The sequence below is a fragment of the Silurus aristotelis genome (assembly GCF_946808225.1).
Source record: "Silurus aristotelis genome assembly, chromosome: 8".
Lineage (NCBI taxonomy): Eukaryota > Metazoa > Chordata > Actinopteri > Siluriformes > Siluridae > Silurus > Silurus aristotelis.
In genome coordinates, this window is record NC_139581.1 from 28868108 (window position 1) to 28885607 (window position 17500).

The 17500-nt window shown below is 41.5% G+C and overlaps 3 protein-coding genes across 8 annotated transcripts in view; 2 read left to right on the plus strand and 1 right to left on the minus strand.

Moving 5' to 3' along the window:
* Nucleotides 1-3174, plus strand: part of gria4a (glutamate receptor, ionotropic, AMPA 4a) — a 60448-nt gene extending 57274 nt beyond the window's left edge. The window contains exons 14-16 of one of the 5 annotated variants that reach the window (XM_083549014.1): nucleotides 1136-1250; nucleotides 2145-2423; nucleotides 2502-3174. In XM_083549014.1, the coding sequence (XP_083405140.1) occupies nucleotides 1136-1250; nucleotides 2145-2420 (391 nt within the window). In that variant the 3' untranslated portion in view covers nucleotides 2421-2423; nucleotides 2502-3174. Of the gene's footprint in view, nucleotides 1-1135; nucleotides 1299-2144; nucleotides 2424-2501 lie in introns of those variants that run through there. The other 4 variants (XR_014534750.1, XM_083549013.1, XR_014534751.1 and 1 more) reach the window with 4 other exon arrangements.
* A 3164-nt stretch (nucleotides 3175-6338) lies between these two features.
* aasdhppt (aminoadipate-semialdehyde dehydrogenase-phosphopantetheinyl transferase) lies at nucleotides 6339-13774 on the plus strand. The gene is made up of 6 exons (XM_083548811.1): nucleotides 6339-6756; nucleotides 7145-7373; nucleotides 8714-8835; nucleotides 9706-9867; nucleotides 10880-10948; nucleotides 11031-13774. Exons 1-6 carry the CDS (start codon nucleotides 6613-6615, stop codon nucleotides 11187-11189), a joined length of 885 nt encoding a protein of 294 aa, XP_083404937.1. The 5' UTR covers nucleotides 6339-6612; the 3' UTR covers nucleotides 11190-13774.
* A 358-nt stretch (nucleotides 13775-14132) lies between these two features.
* Nucleotides 14133-17500, minus strand: part of gucy1a2 (guanylate cyclase 1, soluble, alpha 2) — a 24817-nt gene continuing 21449 nt past the window's right edge. For both annotated transcript variants that reach the window (XM_083549021.1, XM_083549022.1), the window contains exon 9: nucleotides 14133-17500. This exon is cut by the window's right edge and continues 1045 nt beyond it. The gene's annotated coding sequence lies outside the window, so the exon portion shown is untranslated.

A 17500-nucleotide genomic window follows, 5' to 3' on the forward strand; every position in this document is an offset into this window, starting at 1 on the left:
ATGCCCGAGCTTGCGATTGATTGGTCAAGTTTACTTCAAGCGTCAATTTTATCATTACTGTAGAAATCAAATAGAGTCCAAAATATACTGAGGAACACATTAACAGTCCTAAGTCTAGTTCACTTGCTAGTGACAGGTTTAAATCGCTGAAAGCTGGAAAAACTACTTCAAGCTAACAAAAGTCGCACTAAAATAAAAAAATGATTTTTAGGGTACATGTGTTAGAATTGACATTTTACGATCAGTTTTTTATCGGATGGTTAAAAATTCGTTAAGCTCAAACAATCGCAAGTGGGGAAAAAATAACAACACTAATAAACAATTCCATTCTACTCTATATTCTATTTTATTTAGTTGTATTTGCAGACCGCTGTTAACAATTGCCCAGAAGCAGCTTTAAAAAAAAATGAAAAACATAAACAAGAATTACAATTTTACATTCATAAATGTCTTGCTAATGATTGAGCCAAAAGTGGAAAGCAAAAAACTCCCTGAGACTTCATGAGGAAGAGACCTTGAGATACACCAAATGTCCATTCAATTAACTTCCATCATTGTTATGGTTATCAGCTGTTCATTGATGGACACGAGTGAAATACGTGGCAGTTGTAAACCATTATAGTAGAACTTTCAGTTCTGGTCTACATCCTTCTTGGTTTTTGAGTGGAATTAACCATTTCACTCAAAAAACTCCAGATGTTCAGACCGTGTGAGGGCAGAGTGACTAGAAACCTAGACAAAAAAACAGTCGACAATGTCAAAATATTTTCCTCAGATGTATCAGTCACAAGGACAAACATTTCACCTAAAGATGCCGAGTTTAAAAACCTGCATAAAATAAAACGAAGGTTCAAAAATGTCAGGAAATGAATGACGTTTATTTTTATTTTACCATGGCAGAATGTGCCTTTTACACAGTGACAGAGCGAAGGTCTGGACACACACATGTCTGTAGCTCTGACTAACTCGGACTGACATCTACACACAAACACACACACGTTGTCTAATACGAGCCCGGCATACACGTGTATTGTGCAAGCGTCGCTCTGTCACTTCCTGTTTGTGTGTCCTGTTGTGTATAATAACATAAGATAACATGGCGTGTGATGTTATTTATGTTATTCCCCCGGTGAAGAACCCAAGTAAACCTCGCAGTATTGAAACTGAGTGAAGCAGGAGTCTTAGACAAACTGAAAAACAAGTGGTGGTACGATAAGGGCGAGTGTGGACCCAAGGACTCGGGAAGTAAGGTCAGTCGCTGCGACCACAGGAAACAACAACAAACTTTGAAAATTTTTTTTGTTTTTAATTCAAATAAGTTTCTTAGAGGAATAATGCATTTGTGAGAGAGAAAGACAGAAACTAAGAAAAAAATTGGACTGAAGTGTGAATGAGAGTGAAAGAAAAATCGTGCAAAGAAAAAGATCATGAAAAAAAAAAATGAAGGGAACCCAAGACAAACAAGGATTTTTTGTATTTTTTTATTTTTCGTGAAAGAAAATAAAATCGTCACAAAAAAAAGAAAAGAACGAAAATAACGTAAGAAAGTATAAAAGAGAAAAAGAATTAATAGAAAACAAAATTGGAACAAGTGATTCGAAGCTGCTGACTGGTCACCTGCTGTTACACACACTATGACATCATCACCTGGCCCTTCGAATTAAATTTTTTTCTTGCAAAATTATTATTGTTATTGTTGGGGGCAAACATTTTCAAAACTATTATTTTTAGTGATTACAAAAAGTGTGAATTAATCAGCACCAATAAAATGTAATAAGTGTAGCTAATAAGTTAGATAGTAGGTTAGTTAGTTAGTTAGTAAGTTTTTAGATCTTTTTTTGTCATGTCAGGAATTTTGCATTTAAAGAACAGTTAATTACTCAGTTAACCATGAATTAACCAACAAAACTGATGAGTATTACGATATATGATATCGAGTTTTATGGTCGATAAATCTGTATGATTTGAATAAGGAATTGTTCAGAGTGCCAGATCTGATCAATGATAAAATTAAAAAATACTTAATAAATTATGATTATATATAAACTCTTTATGTATAAAAAGTGTACACCTTTCACAACATGTCCCTTACACCGATTTCCTCCACCCCTTTCTCTTCTGCCGTTGACGTGGGAAAATCTCAGGACAAGAGTTCTCAGGCACTGAGCCTGAGCAACGTAGCGGGCGTGTTCTACATCCTGGTGGGCGGACTCGGCCTCGCCATGCTGGTGGCGCTCGTCGAGTTCTGCTACAAGTCACGGGCCGAGGAGAAGAAACGGGCGGACGAGTGGAAGTTGAAACAAGCCGAATCGGCTGAGCTGAACTTCAGTCCGGTGCCCAGCCCGAGCCCGAGCGTGCAGAACTTGGCGACCTATAGAGAAGGGTACAACGTGTACGGTTCAGACGGCATAAAGATCTAAAAGGTAAGAATCTCACAATATCTACGACATCGCAGGTTTACTGCGTTCTGACTCCGCCTCTTGTCCTCCTTTCTCCTCTAGAGTTCGCCTTCGCCCTAGCCGTGAGAGACTCCTACAGGCAAGGGGGACAAGGGATTCGTTTATGGATTCCGGCCCCAACTTCCCATAGCAACCAAAAAACCTCACGCTGTGCCTTACGTCAATCTCCTTCGTGCTGACGAAACCATGCTTGTTGCACCTCAAACGGATTGTAAAGACGAGTACATAAACTAATGGACACGCACCAAAACAGTGCATCCACAGGAATCCGGGGCGGAGGATGACGCATCGACAGGATTTCTTGACGCCTTAACGTAATGACATCATCACCCCCCAAGCCCCGTCCAATACGAAAACACCCAGAAGACCGGAAAACTGTCAGACTGTATCCAGTACCAACCTTTATCTTTATTCGGTTATGACATGTAGTCTCCTGAGAACAAACGCTCCATCCAGGTCCAAATGCTAGCATTCATGACTAGCTATTTAATTCCCGCTTACCCCTCAAACATAGTGGTTATTTCAGGTGCACATTTCACTGATCCAACTTTATCGAACGCTAGCGGTTTCGGATCCGGCCAGATGATGCAGCTTGAATGCGGTAGCATATTAGCATCACTAGCAATTTATTTATAGCAGGAAAAAAAATGCGTAGTCCCATAGTTTAACATCTGCTAATCGATAAGAGAGTAAAGAATTATTATTATTTTTTTTTTTTTCAGAAAATAAATAAATAAACAGTAAAGTCGTAACAGGAAGTACAAGACCATGTGCACACACATGCTTTAACCCCGATGTAAATAAGCGTAGACACAGATTCCACTCGTTTTTGGGTAAAGACTCATCGCAATAATGAATATAGGACACCACAAAATCTTTTATATGCACCCTTGTAAAAAAACAAAACAAAACAAAAAATATATATAAGAGTAAGAGAAAGAAAAGAAAGAAACGAGTGCAAAGAAATCTAGAGACTTACCAACTAAAAGAGCACCACAATGTGTGTGTAAGTGAGTATGAGTGTGTATGTGAATGTGTGTGTAAGTGTGCGAGACAGTCTAAAACATTTGTTCTGTTCGAAACACGTTAGTTCCATTCACATCGACTGAATCCATTTAGCCATCTTCACCCACCTCTGTTCCACATTATCAGCTTGAGGGGGGTTTAGTGGATATGTTTATTAGAGCACAAATTACCCAGAAGTCAGTGCTACAATCAAGCACAGCTTCCGTTTGAAAAAGGTGGATTACTTACAGGTTTATGTACTCTGTAACCTGTGAGAGTTAAGTGCTTGACTTTGGATGGTGTTGCCATGGAGCCAATCATGGGAACATTGCGGAAAACCACCCGGGATGGAATTCTAGTCCCTCACAGGTCACATCCACCTAATTATCTGTTCGTAGGAGGTGACAAGAGAACAGAACCTTAGCTTAGCTTAGCTTAGCTAAGTCAGGATTGGTCAGCAATTGGTCAGCAGGCTCCTGATGTACACATCAACCCCTCAGAAACTACAACGTTTGTATACGACTCAAACACTTAAACAAGCCTTGTACTTGTCATGTATACATTCAAACGCTCAAAGCACAGGTTCAGCCATGTATCAGATTGAGAAAGGTTTAGTAGAAACAGAAGTCGAGGCCATCAGTGGTGGACGAAGAACACAAACCATGTTTTTGATAATAATAAAAAATAAATTCCTCCAGTAAAAGTGCTCCCTTTAAAGTAAAAGTACAAAAGTAGAATTTGGTGCACTGGTTTGTTGGTTGGTGTCATTGCTGGAAGACTGGAGGGTAGTTTAATGCTCCTCCTTTTTGCTAGCACAGATACACTGGAGTTTGATAGCTCTGAAAAAAACTATAGAACAAAAACTTTCCTCTCCTAGGTCAACGTTTTCAGCAATGTTCAACATGAACAAGAGATCCAACATAACAGCAACATAAGTGGAGATGTTTGGACCATTTGGACTGCATGCAGGGCAGCTATACAACACAGTTGCATTGAGAGACAATGATCGACTAGTTAACAATTTATGGGTTACCTAGCGAGATTATTTAGGAAAGTATAGATGAGCAAGGAGATGAGCGAGCCGAACAAACACTGCATTGCATCCCAGTGAAATCCTGCTACAGAAAATCAAGACCCACTTAACTATTAATACTGATATTCGATTCTTTTCTGGGTGGTCAAATCTTTCAAAAGCGTCCAGTTTTCCCTAATAAACTGTCCCAGATTACAATTTCTTTCACACAACCTTACAGACTCCTAAAAAATGATTAAAACTCCTTCATGGGATTTGTTATAAATGTCATCTGCTAGGTTGAAATATTTTCTCTTGATGTGAAACACAAGTTTAAAACCTTGAATGAAGTGCTTATTCGCTGGTAACTCGCTCGAAAAATGTGCTTACTAAATAGTCATTTTATGGTAAATTGGTCTTTAGCAGCCGAGCTACAACAATCAGCCAGCCATTTAAAAATACGCTGTAATTCATTTCAGCTAAATTGTCTTAGCTACTAAAGGTTACACTTTACACACTCCTAGCGTTGTCTATGGCGACTTTCCTGCTTTCAAATCCTGAGGAGAAGGGTCTATGAAAAGCGTATTGGGACGTTGTGTACATGGCCGTATTGTATTTTTTCTGTTCATTGGGCTCATTTTACATTTCACGTTCGATTTCTTTTCTGGTTTGCTCAAGAGATATAAATAAAGAAGAGTTTGAATAATAAAACAATATTTTGCTGTGGTTGATGGTGGTTATTGAGGAAAAATCTGGTCTGGTTGTTGTACTTTAAAGACGATATTGCATTTCGTCCTGTTTCAAGTCTCTGTTGATTGTAATCATGTAATTTGGCTAGTTAGCTAAGTGTGTGCTAAAATGTCTAGCTAGTAGCTAGTAGTAGCTAGTATAATCAGGGATTAAAAAAAACCTTTGGGACTTGCCTATGAAGTTCCTGGCCATTTAAAAATACCCACAAAAACAGAAATAAACCAGATTAACAAATTAAGTAAAAATAGCGCTACTGCTTCCTATAAACTTTCACTTGTGGAAAAGTACAAAAGTATTTGTCTTCAAATGTACTTAAGTATCTAAAGTGCTATGATTTATTATAACTATAATGTTCCTATTATCTTTTTTTATCACAAGAATCTTTACTTAATCAACACAGCTCATGTGAAAAGACTCGAATGAAAAGACTCTCAGCTCACTGATCTATTAATAGAATGATATTAAGACCCAAACACTAATATCAAATTATCATGATATAAAAAAAAATCATGGTAAACAAATGGTCTTCATGGAAAAATTGCAGCCATAATGCCAGACATGGAAACACCTCTATGAGATTCTCGACACAAAAACAGGAACTGAGTGCAGACAAATGGCAGCAGGTGCTCAGGACTGATGAGTAAAATCTGAAATATTTGTCTGTAGTGGAGGTTAGTTGTTTGCCAGAGGACTGGAGAGCGGAACAATAATAAGTGAAGCATGGTGGTGGGTTCTTTGCAAATTCAGGGCGAGGAGAATTAGTCAGGATTAACGGTGTCCTCAAAAGTACAAATAGATACTTCTCCATCATGCAGTACCATCAGGGAGGTGTCTGATTGGAACCGAATATATTTTGCAGCAGAATAATGACCCCAAATATACAGACTGTACTTAGACCTGACATATAAAAGTGTATTGAGAGTAAAATATATTATTATATATTAGGGGAAAACATGAAACAAGACATGCAGATTAATGCGTTTGATTAACAGGACTTCTGTTTGAAATACAGACTCTTATTTATAAATCTTTACTCCACGCTCCGATCCAGTAGGTGGCGCTAATGCGCCCTAATGTCAGTTTACTATGGAAGAAAAGGACTCGCCGAGAAACGCTTCCGGGTTTGATTCTGCGCATGCTTAACAGACACGTGCGTCTATCCAACTGTCTTTTTGGGGGAAACCTGGATTGAGTCACGTGATTTTAAATGTAAACATTGCAGACACGTGTGATGTCCTGTGATTAAGCGCCGCCGTTCAGGAAGAACTGTTACGCATGATCGCGTGCAGAACTCGGTGATGATGTAAAGCTGCGTTACTGCCGGTAGACGTGAACACACGGGAACACATACGTGAACGCTCGAGAAGCCCTACTGTGTGGCGGCTCATGGAAGGCGCGCGCTGGGCGTTCCGGTTCGGCGCGTGGAGCCCGAGCCGGGCGGAGTGGATGCTGGCCGCGCGCTGCGTTCAGCCCGAGGAGAGAGAGAGGATCAACCAGTTCATGTTCACCAAAGACGCCAAAGCAGCCATGGTGACATCTTTATTCTATCTATCTATCTGTCTATCTATCTATCTATCTGTCTGTCTGTCTGTCTGTCTGTCTGTCTGTCTGTCTGTCTGTCTGTCTGTGTCTCGCTGTCTGCCTGTCTGTCTGTCTGTCTGTATCTGTTGAGTTGTCTATCTGTCTGTATGTCTATCTGTCTGTCTATCTGTCTGTCTGTCTGTCTGTCTGTCTGTCTGTGTCTCGCTGTCTGCCTGTCTGCCTGCCTGTCTGTCTGTCTGTCTGTCTGTCTGTATCTGTTGAGTTGTCTATCTGTCTGTATGTCTATCTGTCTGTCTATCTGTCTGTCTATCTGTCTGTCTGTCTGTCTGTCTGTCTATTAAGTAAGGTGGTATTGTGTGTTTGTGTGTTTGTTAAGGCTGGCCGTCTGTTGATCAGGAAGCTGGTGTGTGTGAAGACGGGTCTCCCATGGGACGAGTTCCGCTTGGACCGGACGAGCAGAGGGAAGCCCTACGTGGCCCATCCTTCCCCCGGAACAAGCTCCGTCCCCTGGAGCTTCAACATCTCTCACCAGGGCGACTTTGCCGTGCTGGCGGCGGAACCCAGGAGGCAGGTGGGAGTGGACGTGATGAAGACCACCAGACCAGGTAACACAACGAGATACTGAGACGGACCAATGTCCCGAATCTCATTCACAGAGACCTGAATGGTAACAATAATGTAACACTCACAAGATTCTAAAATGGTGTTATTTTACATAGAAATGTGTGTCGATTTCTTGTATTTAAGTAAAGAAGTCTAAAGAGTGTGCTATAAGAGCAAAAGTATTGGGACACCTCACGCCATATGAGGGTCTTCTCACACACTTTTACCACAGAGTTGGAGGTACACAACTGTATATAATTGCATGAATTTTTCCCTTCACTTCAGCATCCCAGACCCCCTCACCTCACCTCCATCAGTACCTGACTTTCATATCACCTTTGTGGTTGAATGAAATCTCACACATCTTTACACTTCGATCAGGCGTCCACGAACTGTTCTCCATATACACATACACCTTCTTTTACATCGGGTACAGAAAAAGAGCAACCCGGATAAGTGGGATTTAAACTCATTACACAAACTGGTATCACTTTAAGGACTTTTTTTTTTTTTTTTTAACTTTTCTTTTTATTATTTAATTAGAGAAAAAAAATTTTTTAATTAAGTGTGGAAATAAAGTAGACCTTAAAAGATGAATCTGAATATTTTTTCTACATCAAGTGAGCTTTTTTTCTTCGGTGATTCTATGTAAGATTTTCTATTTATAATTTTTATTTAAATGAAATTATTGTAAAGATTTCTGATTTATACAGGAAGACAATTTAAAAATTAGCAATAATAATAGCCATGTTGAATATATAAATGAGCAATTTTAATAATTAATTATACGCATTTTATTTACGGTTATAAGAAACTTCGATCTTGTCGCCTGTGTTTATTATAAAATGAAATTAATATTTAGAACAAAATAATCGTTATTATAACGTGCAATTCCAGCGGTCGCCACTTGGTGTCAGGGTAGCACCTCAGTGTGTTTTTTTTTATTTATTTTTTTTTTTTTCTTCTTCTTCTCGTTTAAGCCAGATCTCATTCCCCTAATTTTGTACTGTATGGATAAAAATAAAACCTGACTTTTCCAGACACATGTGGTTCCTCCTCCGAACGACTCGGAACTATTAGGATGAATTGGAACATCACTCCAAGGTTCCTCACCTAAATCTCCACAAGCAGACTTCAAAATCTAGTGGAACATCTTCCTGGAAGAGTGGTGGAAATTATATAAGTAAATAGGGACTAATTGTGGGATGGAATGTTCATAGGATACTTTGAAACTTTTGTCCATATCTCTTTTAAGGAGAGCGAACCCTGACGATGATGTGTGTGTGTGTGTGTGTGTGTGTGTGTGTGTGTGTGTGTGTGTGTGTGTGTGTGTGTGTGTTAGGCAGCAGCTCTGTGCCGGAGTTCTTCCGCGTCATGAAGCGCCAGTTCACCAATTTCGAATGGTGCACCATCACGTCCGCACAGTCCGAATGGGACCAGCTGCACCTTTTCTACAGACACTGGGTAACCATGGCAACCACACACACGCAATGAGGAAGACTGACAAAATCAATGCCGTTGAGTGTGTGATTCAGTAAAATTGATTTTAATATTATTTTTACATTTATACTGATCATCAAATCACTTCAGTACATCGAAATGTATATTATATAATATTTAGTCTAGATTTCATTCAACAACAAGGGCGTTGAAAGTCAGGTATTGATGGAGGTGAGGTGGAAGACTCCTAGTTTAAGTGAAGGGAGAATTTCCTGCTACTGCCTCCTGTAGTTTGTGGGGCAAAAACCACATATGCATGAAAAAGTCTGGCCTCCCAATACTTTTGTCTCTACTGTCTCCCTGCCATCAAAGATCTCCAGCTCTTGATAGTGCAGTTGTGTGCAGTTCCACTAGTGGCCACACGGTGTCAGTGTAAATCCGTTGTTGCGTTCCAGGAGGGGGATTTTTTTAGTAAACGAAGCTGAACGGTTTTATTGTGTAAGAAACGATTAAGGAAAACATGCGTACGAGAAAAACAGCACACTTACACATGAGAGAGTGTTGGAATACAACTACGCATTAGGGGGCAATTTTTTTGCGACAGAATTAAAGAATGACAAGATGTGGAGACGACTTGGGATGTGTGTGTGTGTGTGTGTGTGTGTGTGTGTGTGTGTGTGTGTGTGTGTGTGTGTGTGATCCAAAAATCAGTTACGGGCTGATTGTTTTCATGCTGATCACTGTTGCCATGGTCATGTAATTTCATCACTTTCACACTTGACTCAGGGATGGGAGTGTGGTTTCACCTGGCACACACACATACACATATACACATGCATACCAAGCTATTGATCAGACAGAGAGTGTGTGTGTGTGTGTGTGTGTGTGTCTTAGGCTCTGAAGGAGAGCTTCATTAAAGCGATTGGCTCAGGCCTCGGCTTCAACCTGCAGAGGGCGGAGTTTCATATCGCGCCCATTCGAATGGAGGAGGGGCGTGTCTCCTGTGAGACCAGAATGCACCTGGACGAGGAGGAAGATGAGGACTGGATATTCGAGGTGAAAAGACCGGAAAAGCACGTGTGTGTGTGTGTGTGTGTGTGTGTGTGTGTGATAAGAGATGATTGAAAACGTGTTGAGAGACACAGAGACTCTGATAAGACGTGATGAATGGGGTAGAACACTGTCCTTTTATCCAGAGCGTGAGAAATTTGTGCCAGTCTTGGGTATTTTATTTCCCCCTGCACTCTCAGTGCCACTACTGGGGCTGTCAATCATTTCATGGCCCTGCCCCCTTTGTGACAGCTCATGAATATTAATTAGGCATCTTATCCAGTTTTGAAGCTTGAAGGACAGCACACACACACACTCACACTTTCCCAGACCATCAACTGCATTTTGTTTCTGTCATTTATTTATTTTTAATCTGTGTGAGAGAGGAAAAGAAAGAGAGAGGAAAGAGGGAAAGGTCGTGTGAACGTGACGAGCTGCACCCTTTTGAAATCATCGCTCATGAAAACCAGTGAAAACATCAGCTTTATTCTCATCCGTGTCCCACTGCGAAACTCCTCTCCGTCTGACGTGGAGCACGTCCGCATCCCATCCCTCTATCTCTCTATCTCGATCTTTTTTTTTTCTTTTTTTTTCTATTACGTTTCATTCCTAATCTCATTTCTCGGTGCGTCTTCGACGATGCCACCATTCAGCACCATCAGCAATTTATATCTACATCCATTCCGTTATTCCACACGCCGTAAAGTTGATACCGTTTCTGCCATTTCAATTGATATACTTCAAAATATTGCTGGCACAGGGGGGCGAATACTTATGCAACCGACATTCACCATGTAATTTTGCTCCCCGTTTTAAAAATTGAAACTAGAATTGGATTTAAAGTCTGTTAAAACATACAATTGAAGCAAATAGTATCCCGTTTCAGCGTCCGATCTCAATTTTTGTTGATGACCACCCACTTGAAAGGACCATCAGGGTTTAGTTTGTTGTTTCTCGAACCCTTCTGTGACACCCCCCCCCCCCCATCTTCAACCCCCTGTTATCCCGTCCTTTGCAGGAGTGTTTGCTGGACGAGCACCATCACGTCGCGGTGGCGCTGGGAAAACCCGACAACGGCGTCCCGAACGTGAGTGAAGGAAGCGAGCGTACGTGCTGGTCGCAGACTTCAGAGTTCTGGTTCACATGGGAATTTTTCTACATTCTCACAGGATGCTGGGAAACCCCGAGAGGCAACGCCGCATGGGTTCACTGTTCTGAGCTTCAGAGAGCTGATTGCGGAGGCCACGCCCCTCTCCGAAGAAGATCCCGCCCACTGGGAGAGTTTTCGGAGGAAACAGGAGGCACCGCTGCGGCAGAGCGAAGGATAGGGGCCTTTTTATGTGTGTGTGTGTGTGTGTGTGTGTGTGTGTGTGTGTGTGTGTGTGTATAATAAAGTACACCTGAGTAAAATGCGACTCTCTCATGGTTTCTGGTCTCTTGGATCAGTTTCTTCTCTTTCCGTCTCTCCAACACCGCATCAGTCTCGCTGAGCCTCTCGCACCTTCCCTGCTTTCGTTGCCTCCTTTTGACATTTAAGCAAAAAAAGTCTGCGCTGTGTGTTTTTCTCTATTGACTCTAAGTCGCATTGTGTTTTTCTTTCAACACATACACACACACACACACATTGCACGTAGACATGGGAGAGAAGACAAAACACACACTCCTACAAAGACAAGGGTGCTCACTAGGACAGTAAAATGTGTGTGTGTGTAGTGCCTGTGTGTGTTTTCCCACCTCTTTTCCTCTTACATGAACACTTTTCCCCGTTACCACGGCAGCACAGCCTGTTAGACCGAGGTGACTGGAACACGAAGTGTGAGCCAACTCAACAATCTCATACACATGGAGTGTGTGTGTGTGTGTGTGTGTTGAGGCATGTTTCATCGAAGGCCACACACTTACTACAGCGCTCACTTAACGCTTAAGTATGCGCAAACACACACACACACACACTGAGTGGTGTAACTGTATAGCACTCGGGCTGCCAGACTGATTGCAGAAGAAATTAATACATAAAATAGACCCTCGGTGTCCACTTTATTAGGAATACACACTACAGTCAAACATCAGATTGGAGAAACGGTGTGATCTTTGTGACTGGATAACCGGTGGTGGGATGGTTGGAGGTTATTTTCCTAGAGAACATTCTCTGAAGGTTTACACAGAGGGTTGCAAATAAAAAAAGTATATACAGTATATTTATAAATAAGGACTTTTGGAACAATGTCAGGGGAGTGGTAGCTCAGTGGTTAAGACTCAATGATACTGATCAGAGGGTTGGGGGTTCAAGCCCTGGTTTCGCCAAGCGGCCGCTCTTGGGCTCCTGAGTAAGGCCCTTAACCCTCTGTGCTCCAGGGGGTGCTGTATCACGTCTGACCCCATTGGACCTCTTTGAATGGTTAAAGGCTCCTGCATGGAGTAGTTGGTCTCAGATGTTGAGCTATTTCCTCAATAGCTCCTGGTTCCACAACGTTAACTGACTGTGGAAAGGACTCTTAATCATGCTCATGTTAGTTCTCACTCTCCGGTGTTATGTATTGTTTTTAAACTTAATAATCACACTCTTAATATCGGCCAGATGAGGATGGGTTCCTCTTTTGAGTGGTTCCTCTTAAGGTTTCTTCTAGTAACATCTAAGGGAGTTTTTCCTTGCAACAGTCGCCCCCAGGCTTCATCATCAAAGATTAAACGCACATTGTTCCCTTTAATTCTGAAGTTCTGTAAAGCCACTCTGGTCCATTGTGAAAAGCGCCATAGAAATAAACTTGGAAAGAATTTCACTGTGCTGTAATGTTTAAGTGACAAATGAAGGCTGTTCTATTCTTTTCCACCCTGTTGTCAGACTAAACATTATTGGAATTCTTCGGGAAGAATTCGTCTCATCGTGCTTGGAAACGCAGAGTCTTTTATGGTTTTAGAGAGACGCATTGACGTTCCTTTTTGTTTCTATGCAACGAACTGGGTCATGTGATCGAGACAGGAAGCTTTACAGCTTTACACGCTCTCGGCATTCAGACAGTTCGTTTCTCCGAACATTCTCTCTTGGAAAACTTGCACGTGAGATTTCTTGCGATCCAGTTCATTCCAGAGAAGTCCAATAGGATTTAGGTGCGGTGACTGGGCAGGCCGTTTCATAAGAGATATCACTCCAGACGTCTGTTTGCTCTCTATATAACGCATCTCATCGTCTTGTGCAGTGAAGTGGGTTCCAATAAATAAAAGCGCCATGTATTTCATTCAGAACCTACTGTAAGGTGACAGTTTGGTGTAAATTGATACTGTAAAATGACCCTTGTTTGTTGAAAAGATACAAAATGAACACGTGTCTCATGACTAGGTGTATGTGTGTATGTATGTTTGAGCTCAGTGAAACGCGGTGGTGGAAGCGTACAGGGTTGCTACTCTGCAAACTGTCCCTGGGTATTACGGGAAACATAAAAAGAGAACTGTATCGCATGTGATAAAGGAGAATTTGATCTAAAATATTAAAAATCTCGACAAAATATTTTAAGCCATGAGCTGTGCCTTCAGAGGTGTTTTTAACAAATCTAGATATCAATATCAGGAAAAGCTGAGATCCGGATCTAGCGTATTCATCTTTTCATCTCCGGCCTTCTGCGGAGAGCAAAAAGACCGCCTTATGCGCTTCCTTATCACCTGCGCTGTTCTAGAACGTTCCAGATGTGTGATTTTTCTGGAAAAGAATAAAAATAAATATGTTTTGCCCTTCGTGATCGAGCGCATATCGCCGTTGATCCCTTCCTGACCCATCCCATAATATTACATTACGCCACTAATCTGCTCATTACTCATTCATTACGTCCTCATCACCCTCGGCCAATCGGATTAGGCCGTGTAATTATAGATGCAGCAGCAGATTGTGGAGACTGCAGTAATGAAGCTCACTGACCCAGGAAGGTGTGTGTGTGTGTGTGTGTGTGTGTGTGTGTGTGTGTGTGTGTGTGTGTGTGTGTGTGTGGTGCACACTCAACTTTAGATTTCATTTCCATATATTACTGTCATTTCCACCTCTGTCTCTCTCTTTTTTAATCATCACTGCTGTCTGTCTCTGCCTATATTATAGACTTTGATCTAACACACACACACACACACACACACACTATGTCCGCTGTGTAAATGGTTGCCCGAGGTCACAATAAAAATAAAAAAAACAGCCTGGCAGATGCTGGCGATCAAACATGCGAATTAACACACTGTTGTCCTCAGGGTGAGGACAACAAAGTCATGCCTAAGGATTAGCAGCAGCAAGCTAATTTAAAAACAAATCTTTATTGGATTAGCAGTTGTCTGCTAACACACACACACACACCCGTACACACAAATAAAAAGCATTATCCAACACGTACCTACATAACAAACCACACTGTTAGCACGTCATGGTTTCGCTAACACATCATATCACTGCGTTCTAATCAGAAGTCCAGGCAAGATTATTTTCATCTGAATGTGCCTAGCTTTCAAATTATGTCCCATTTGGAAGAAATGCTCCCTGAGCACTCATAATTCAGTTTTCTGAGCCAAAGGGAGTTTATCCAGAGCAGGAGCCATCGCACAAGTTACAATTTATTCGTACCTCTATCGTAAGATTAAAAAATAGTAAGTTGAACCCTAGTAGCATTAGGACTACCTGTACTGCCAAGCTGCTACTGTTGGGCCCTTGAGCAAGGCCCTCAACCCTTTCTGCTCCAGGGGGCTGTTCAATTTTGGCAGCGTTCAACAGAGTTTGGTTGTCTCATGTTGGAGCGTATATTTTTTTCTGTGTTTTTGTTGTTACCCAAATTTTAGCTCTTGTATTCACTCGTGAACTGGCACACACACACACACACACACACACACACACACACACACACACACACACACACACATAGTATCAGTAAAACTAAACATGGAGCATTAGGACAAAATATTCTTGTAAATGTTTTAAAGTAATTTTGGTGTTTTAAATTCGGTAAATCATCAGGACACCGAACTGAACTTTTGCTATGTTTCCACACGGACGGTTTTAATTGCCGGATGTGTTCATCATGGTGGATTTTGGTGCTGATTTGAGACTTGAAGAATCAGTAAAACAAACTTTTTTTTTTTTTTTTCGGTTTTACATCTGAGTAAAGAAAAGACGTCGAGATGAAATGCGTGTTGCGTTGTGGGTTTGCCTCCAGTACACTACCCCATACTGATCACCATTCTTTTAGACTCCTGGGTAGGCAACGACATGTCTCGAGTTATGATATTTTCAAGTTACCATGAAGTCATCAGTAACTTATTCATCTAATGCATCCTGAGAAACGAGAATAAACTAGCGAACGACAGCAGATGTATGTCAAGGATCATTTTCAGTACGTCTCAGGGTTTTTAAACTCATTCCTACACACGCTGTTGAGCTGAGAGATGGATATTATTCTTGCTAATATGCAAAATTATTCTTCTCAAACACACACACACACACACACACACACACACACAAGCACCCAGAAAGACAGGGGGAAAAAATACGCTTTAGGTGCATGCGTAGTGTTTAAATATTCCAAGCACGCAGTCCAGACCTCGTTGTTACCATGCCAACAGTCAGCCTGTTCTCAACCAGGTCCTCTCCATCTGCCGGCCCGCAAGCAGAAAGACACACATACGCAGACACACACGGTAATATAGCATTTGTTTTGTCTAGTGTGTGTGTGTGTGTGTGTGTGTGTGTGTGTGTGTGTGTGTGTGTGTGTGTGTGTGTCTACATGGGTTCCTGGGGTTTATCCAGCAGGGATACACACACTTACTTATACACACATACACTTATGTAGGATATCTACAAGACGCACACAAACACACACACAAACACACACACAGATCATTAGCTATAATTACAACTCAGTTAAATTTTTTAAATCTTATTAGGCCGATTTGAGCATGGAAACATGTTTGTGTCGCATTGTCTAGTTGGCATTTTGCTGTAAGCTAAATCATGTGACTTACAAGAGCCCTTTAACAGCAGGTAACCACAGACTAGAGTGGCACTACACACTCACACACGCACACACACTCACACAAACACACACACACACACAAACTTCCTCATCTGCATTTTTTAAGCAGGTATCACCAAATTACAGTCTCTCTCTTTCTTTTACACACACACACACACACACACACACACACACACACACACACACACACACACACACACACACACACACACACACAGTATAAAGCAGTATAAGTGTCATACACTAGGTGTGAAGGCTATACATCATTTTATTGACACTGTGAAAAAAAATATTAATTGGTTTCATTGTGGTGTAATTGAAAAGTTCGGTTTAATTGACAGGTCATGGTTTGACTGACAGCTCTTGGGATGATTGACAGGTATGGTGTGGTGTGATTGGAGGGCAGCATTTGATTGACAGATTTTGGTGTGGTGTGATTAGAGGGGCTGATATTTTGGTATTCGAGATCAGAGGATTGAGTTTGATTGATGTTGTTGTAATATGAATGGAGGACTTGGTTTTACAGATGTTTGGTGTGGTGTGATTGGATGTCTGGGTTTGATTGATAGATGTTTGGTGTGTTGTGATTGGATGTCTGGGTTTGATTTACAGATGTTTGGTGTGTTGTGATTGGATGTCTGGGTTTATTTGACAGATTTTGCTGTGGTGTGAATGGCAGGTGTTTGTGTGCTGTGATTGGAGGGCTGGGTTTGGCAGATATTGGAATGGTGTAATTGGATGTCTGGGTTGAATTGGCAGATTTTGGTGTATTGTAATTGGATGGCTGGGTTTGATTGACAGGTTATGGTGTGGTGTGATTGGAGGGCTGGGTTTGATTGACAGGTCATGGTGTGGTATGATTGGAGGGCTGGGTTTGATTGACAGGTCATGGTGTGTTTTGATTAGAGGGCTGGGTTTGATTGAAAGGTCATGGTATGATGTAATTGGAGGGCGGGGTTTGATTGACAGGTCATGGTGTGGTGTGATTGAAGGGCTATGTTTGATTGACAGGTCATGATGTGGTGTGATTAGAGGGCTGGGTTTGATTGACAGGTCATGGTATGGTATGATTGGAGGGATGGGTTATTGGAGGGCTGGGTTTGATTGACAGGTCATGGTGTGGTGTAATTGGAGGTCAGGGTTTGACTGACAGGTCATGGTGTGGTGTAATTACAGGGCAGGGTTTGATTGACAGGTCATGATGTGGTGTTATTAGAGGGCTGGGATTGATTGACAGGTCATGGTATGGTATGATTGGAGGGCTGGGTTTGATTGACAGGTCCTGGTGTGGTGTGATTGGAGGGCTGGGTTTGATTGACAGGTCCTGGTGTGGTGTGATTGGAGGGCTGGGTTTGATTAAAAGGCTTTAGTGTGTGAAATAAGAGGATTGAGTCTGACAGCTGTTCCAATATATAATTGGAGGTCTGGGGTGGATTATCAATGCTTATTATTATTGAGCAACTGGAGCGCTGCGTTTGATTGACAGAACTTGAATGTGGTTCAATTGGAAGGATGGGTTTGATTGACAAATCTTGCTGTGCTGTGATTGGAGGATACGTTTTGATTGACAGCCTTTATTGCAGCCTGACTGGAGAACTATGTTTGTTAGACATATTAGGGGAGTTGGGTTTGATTGACAGCTC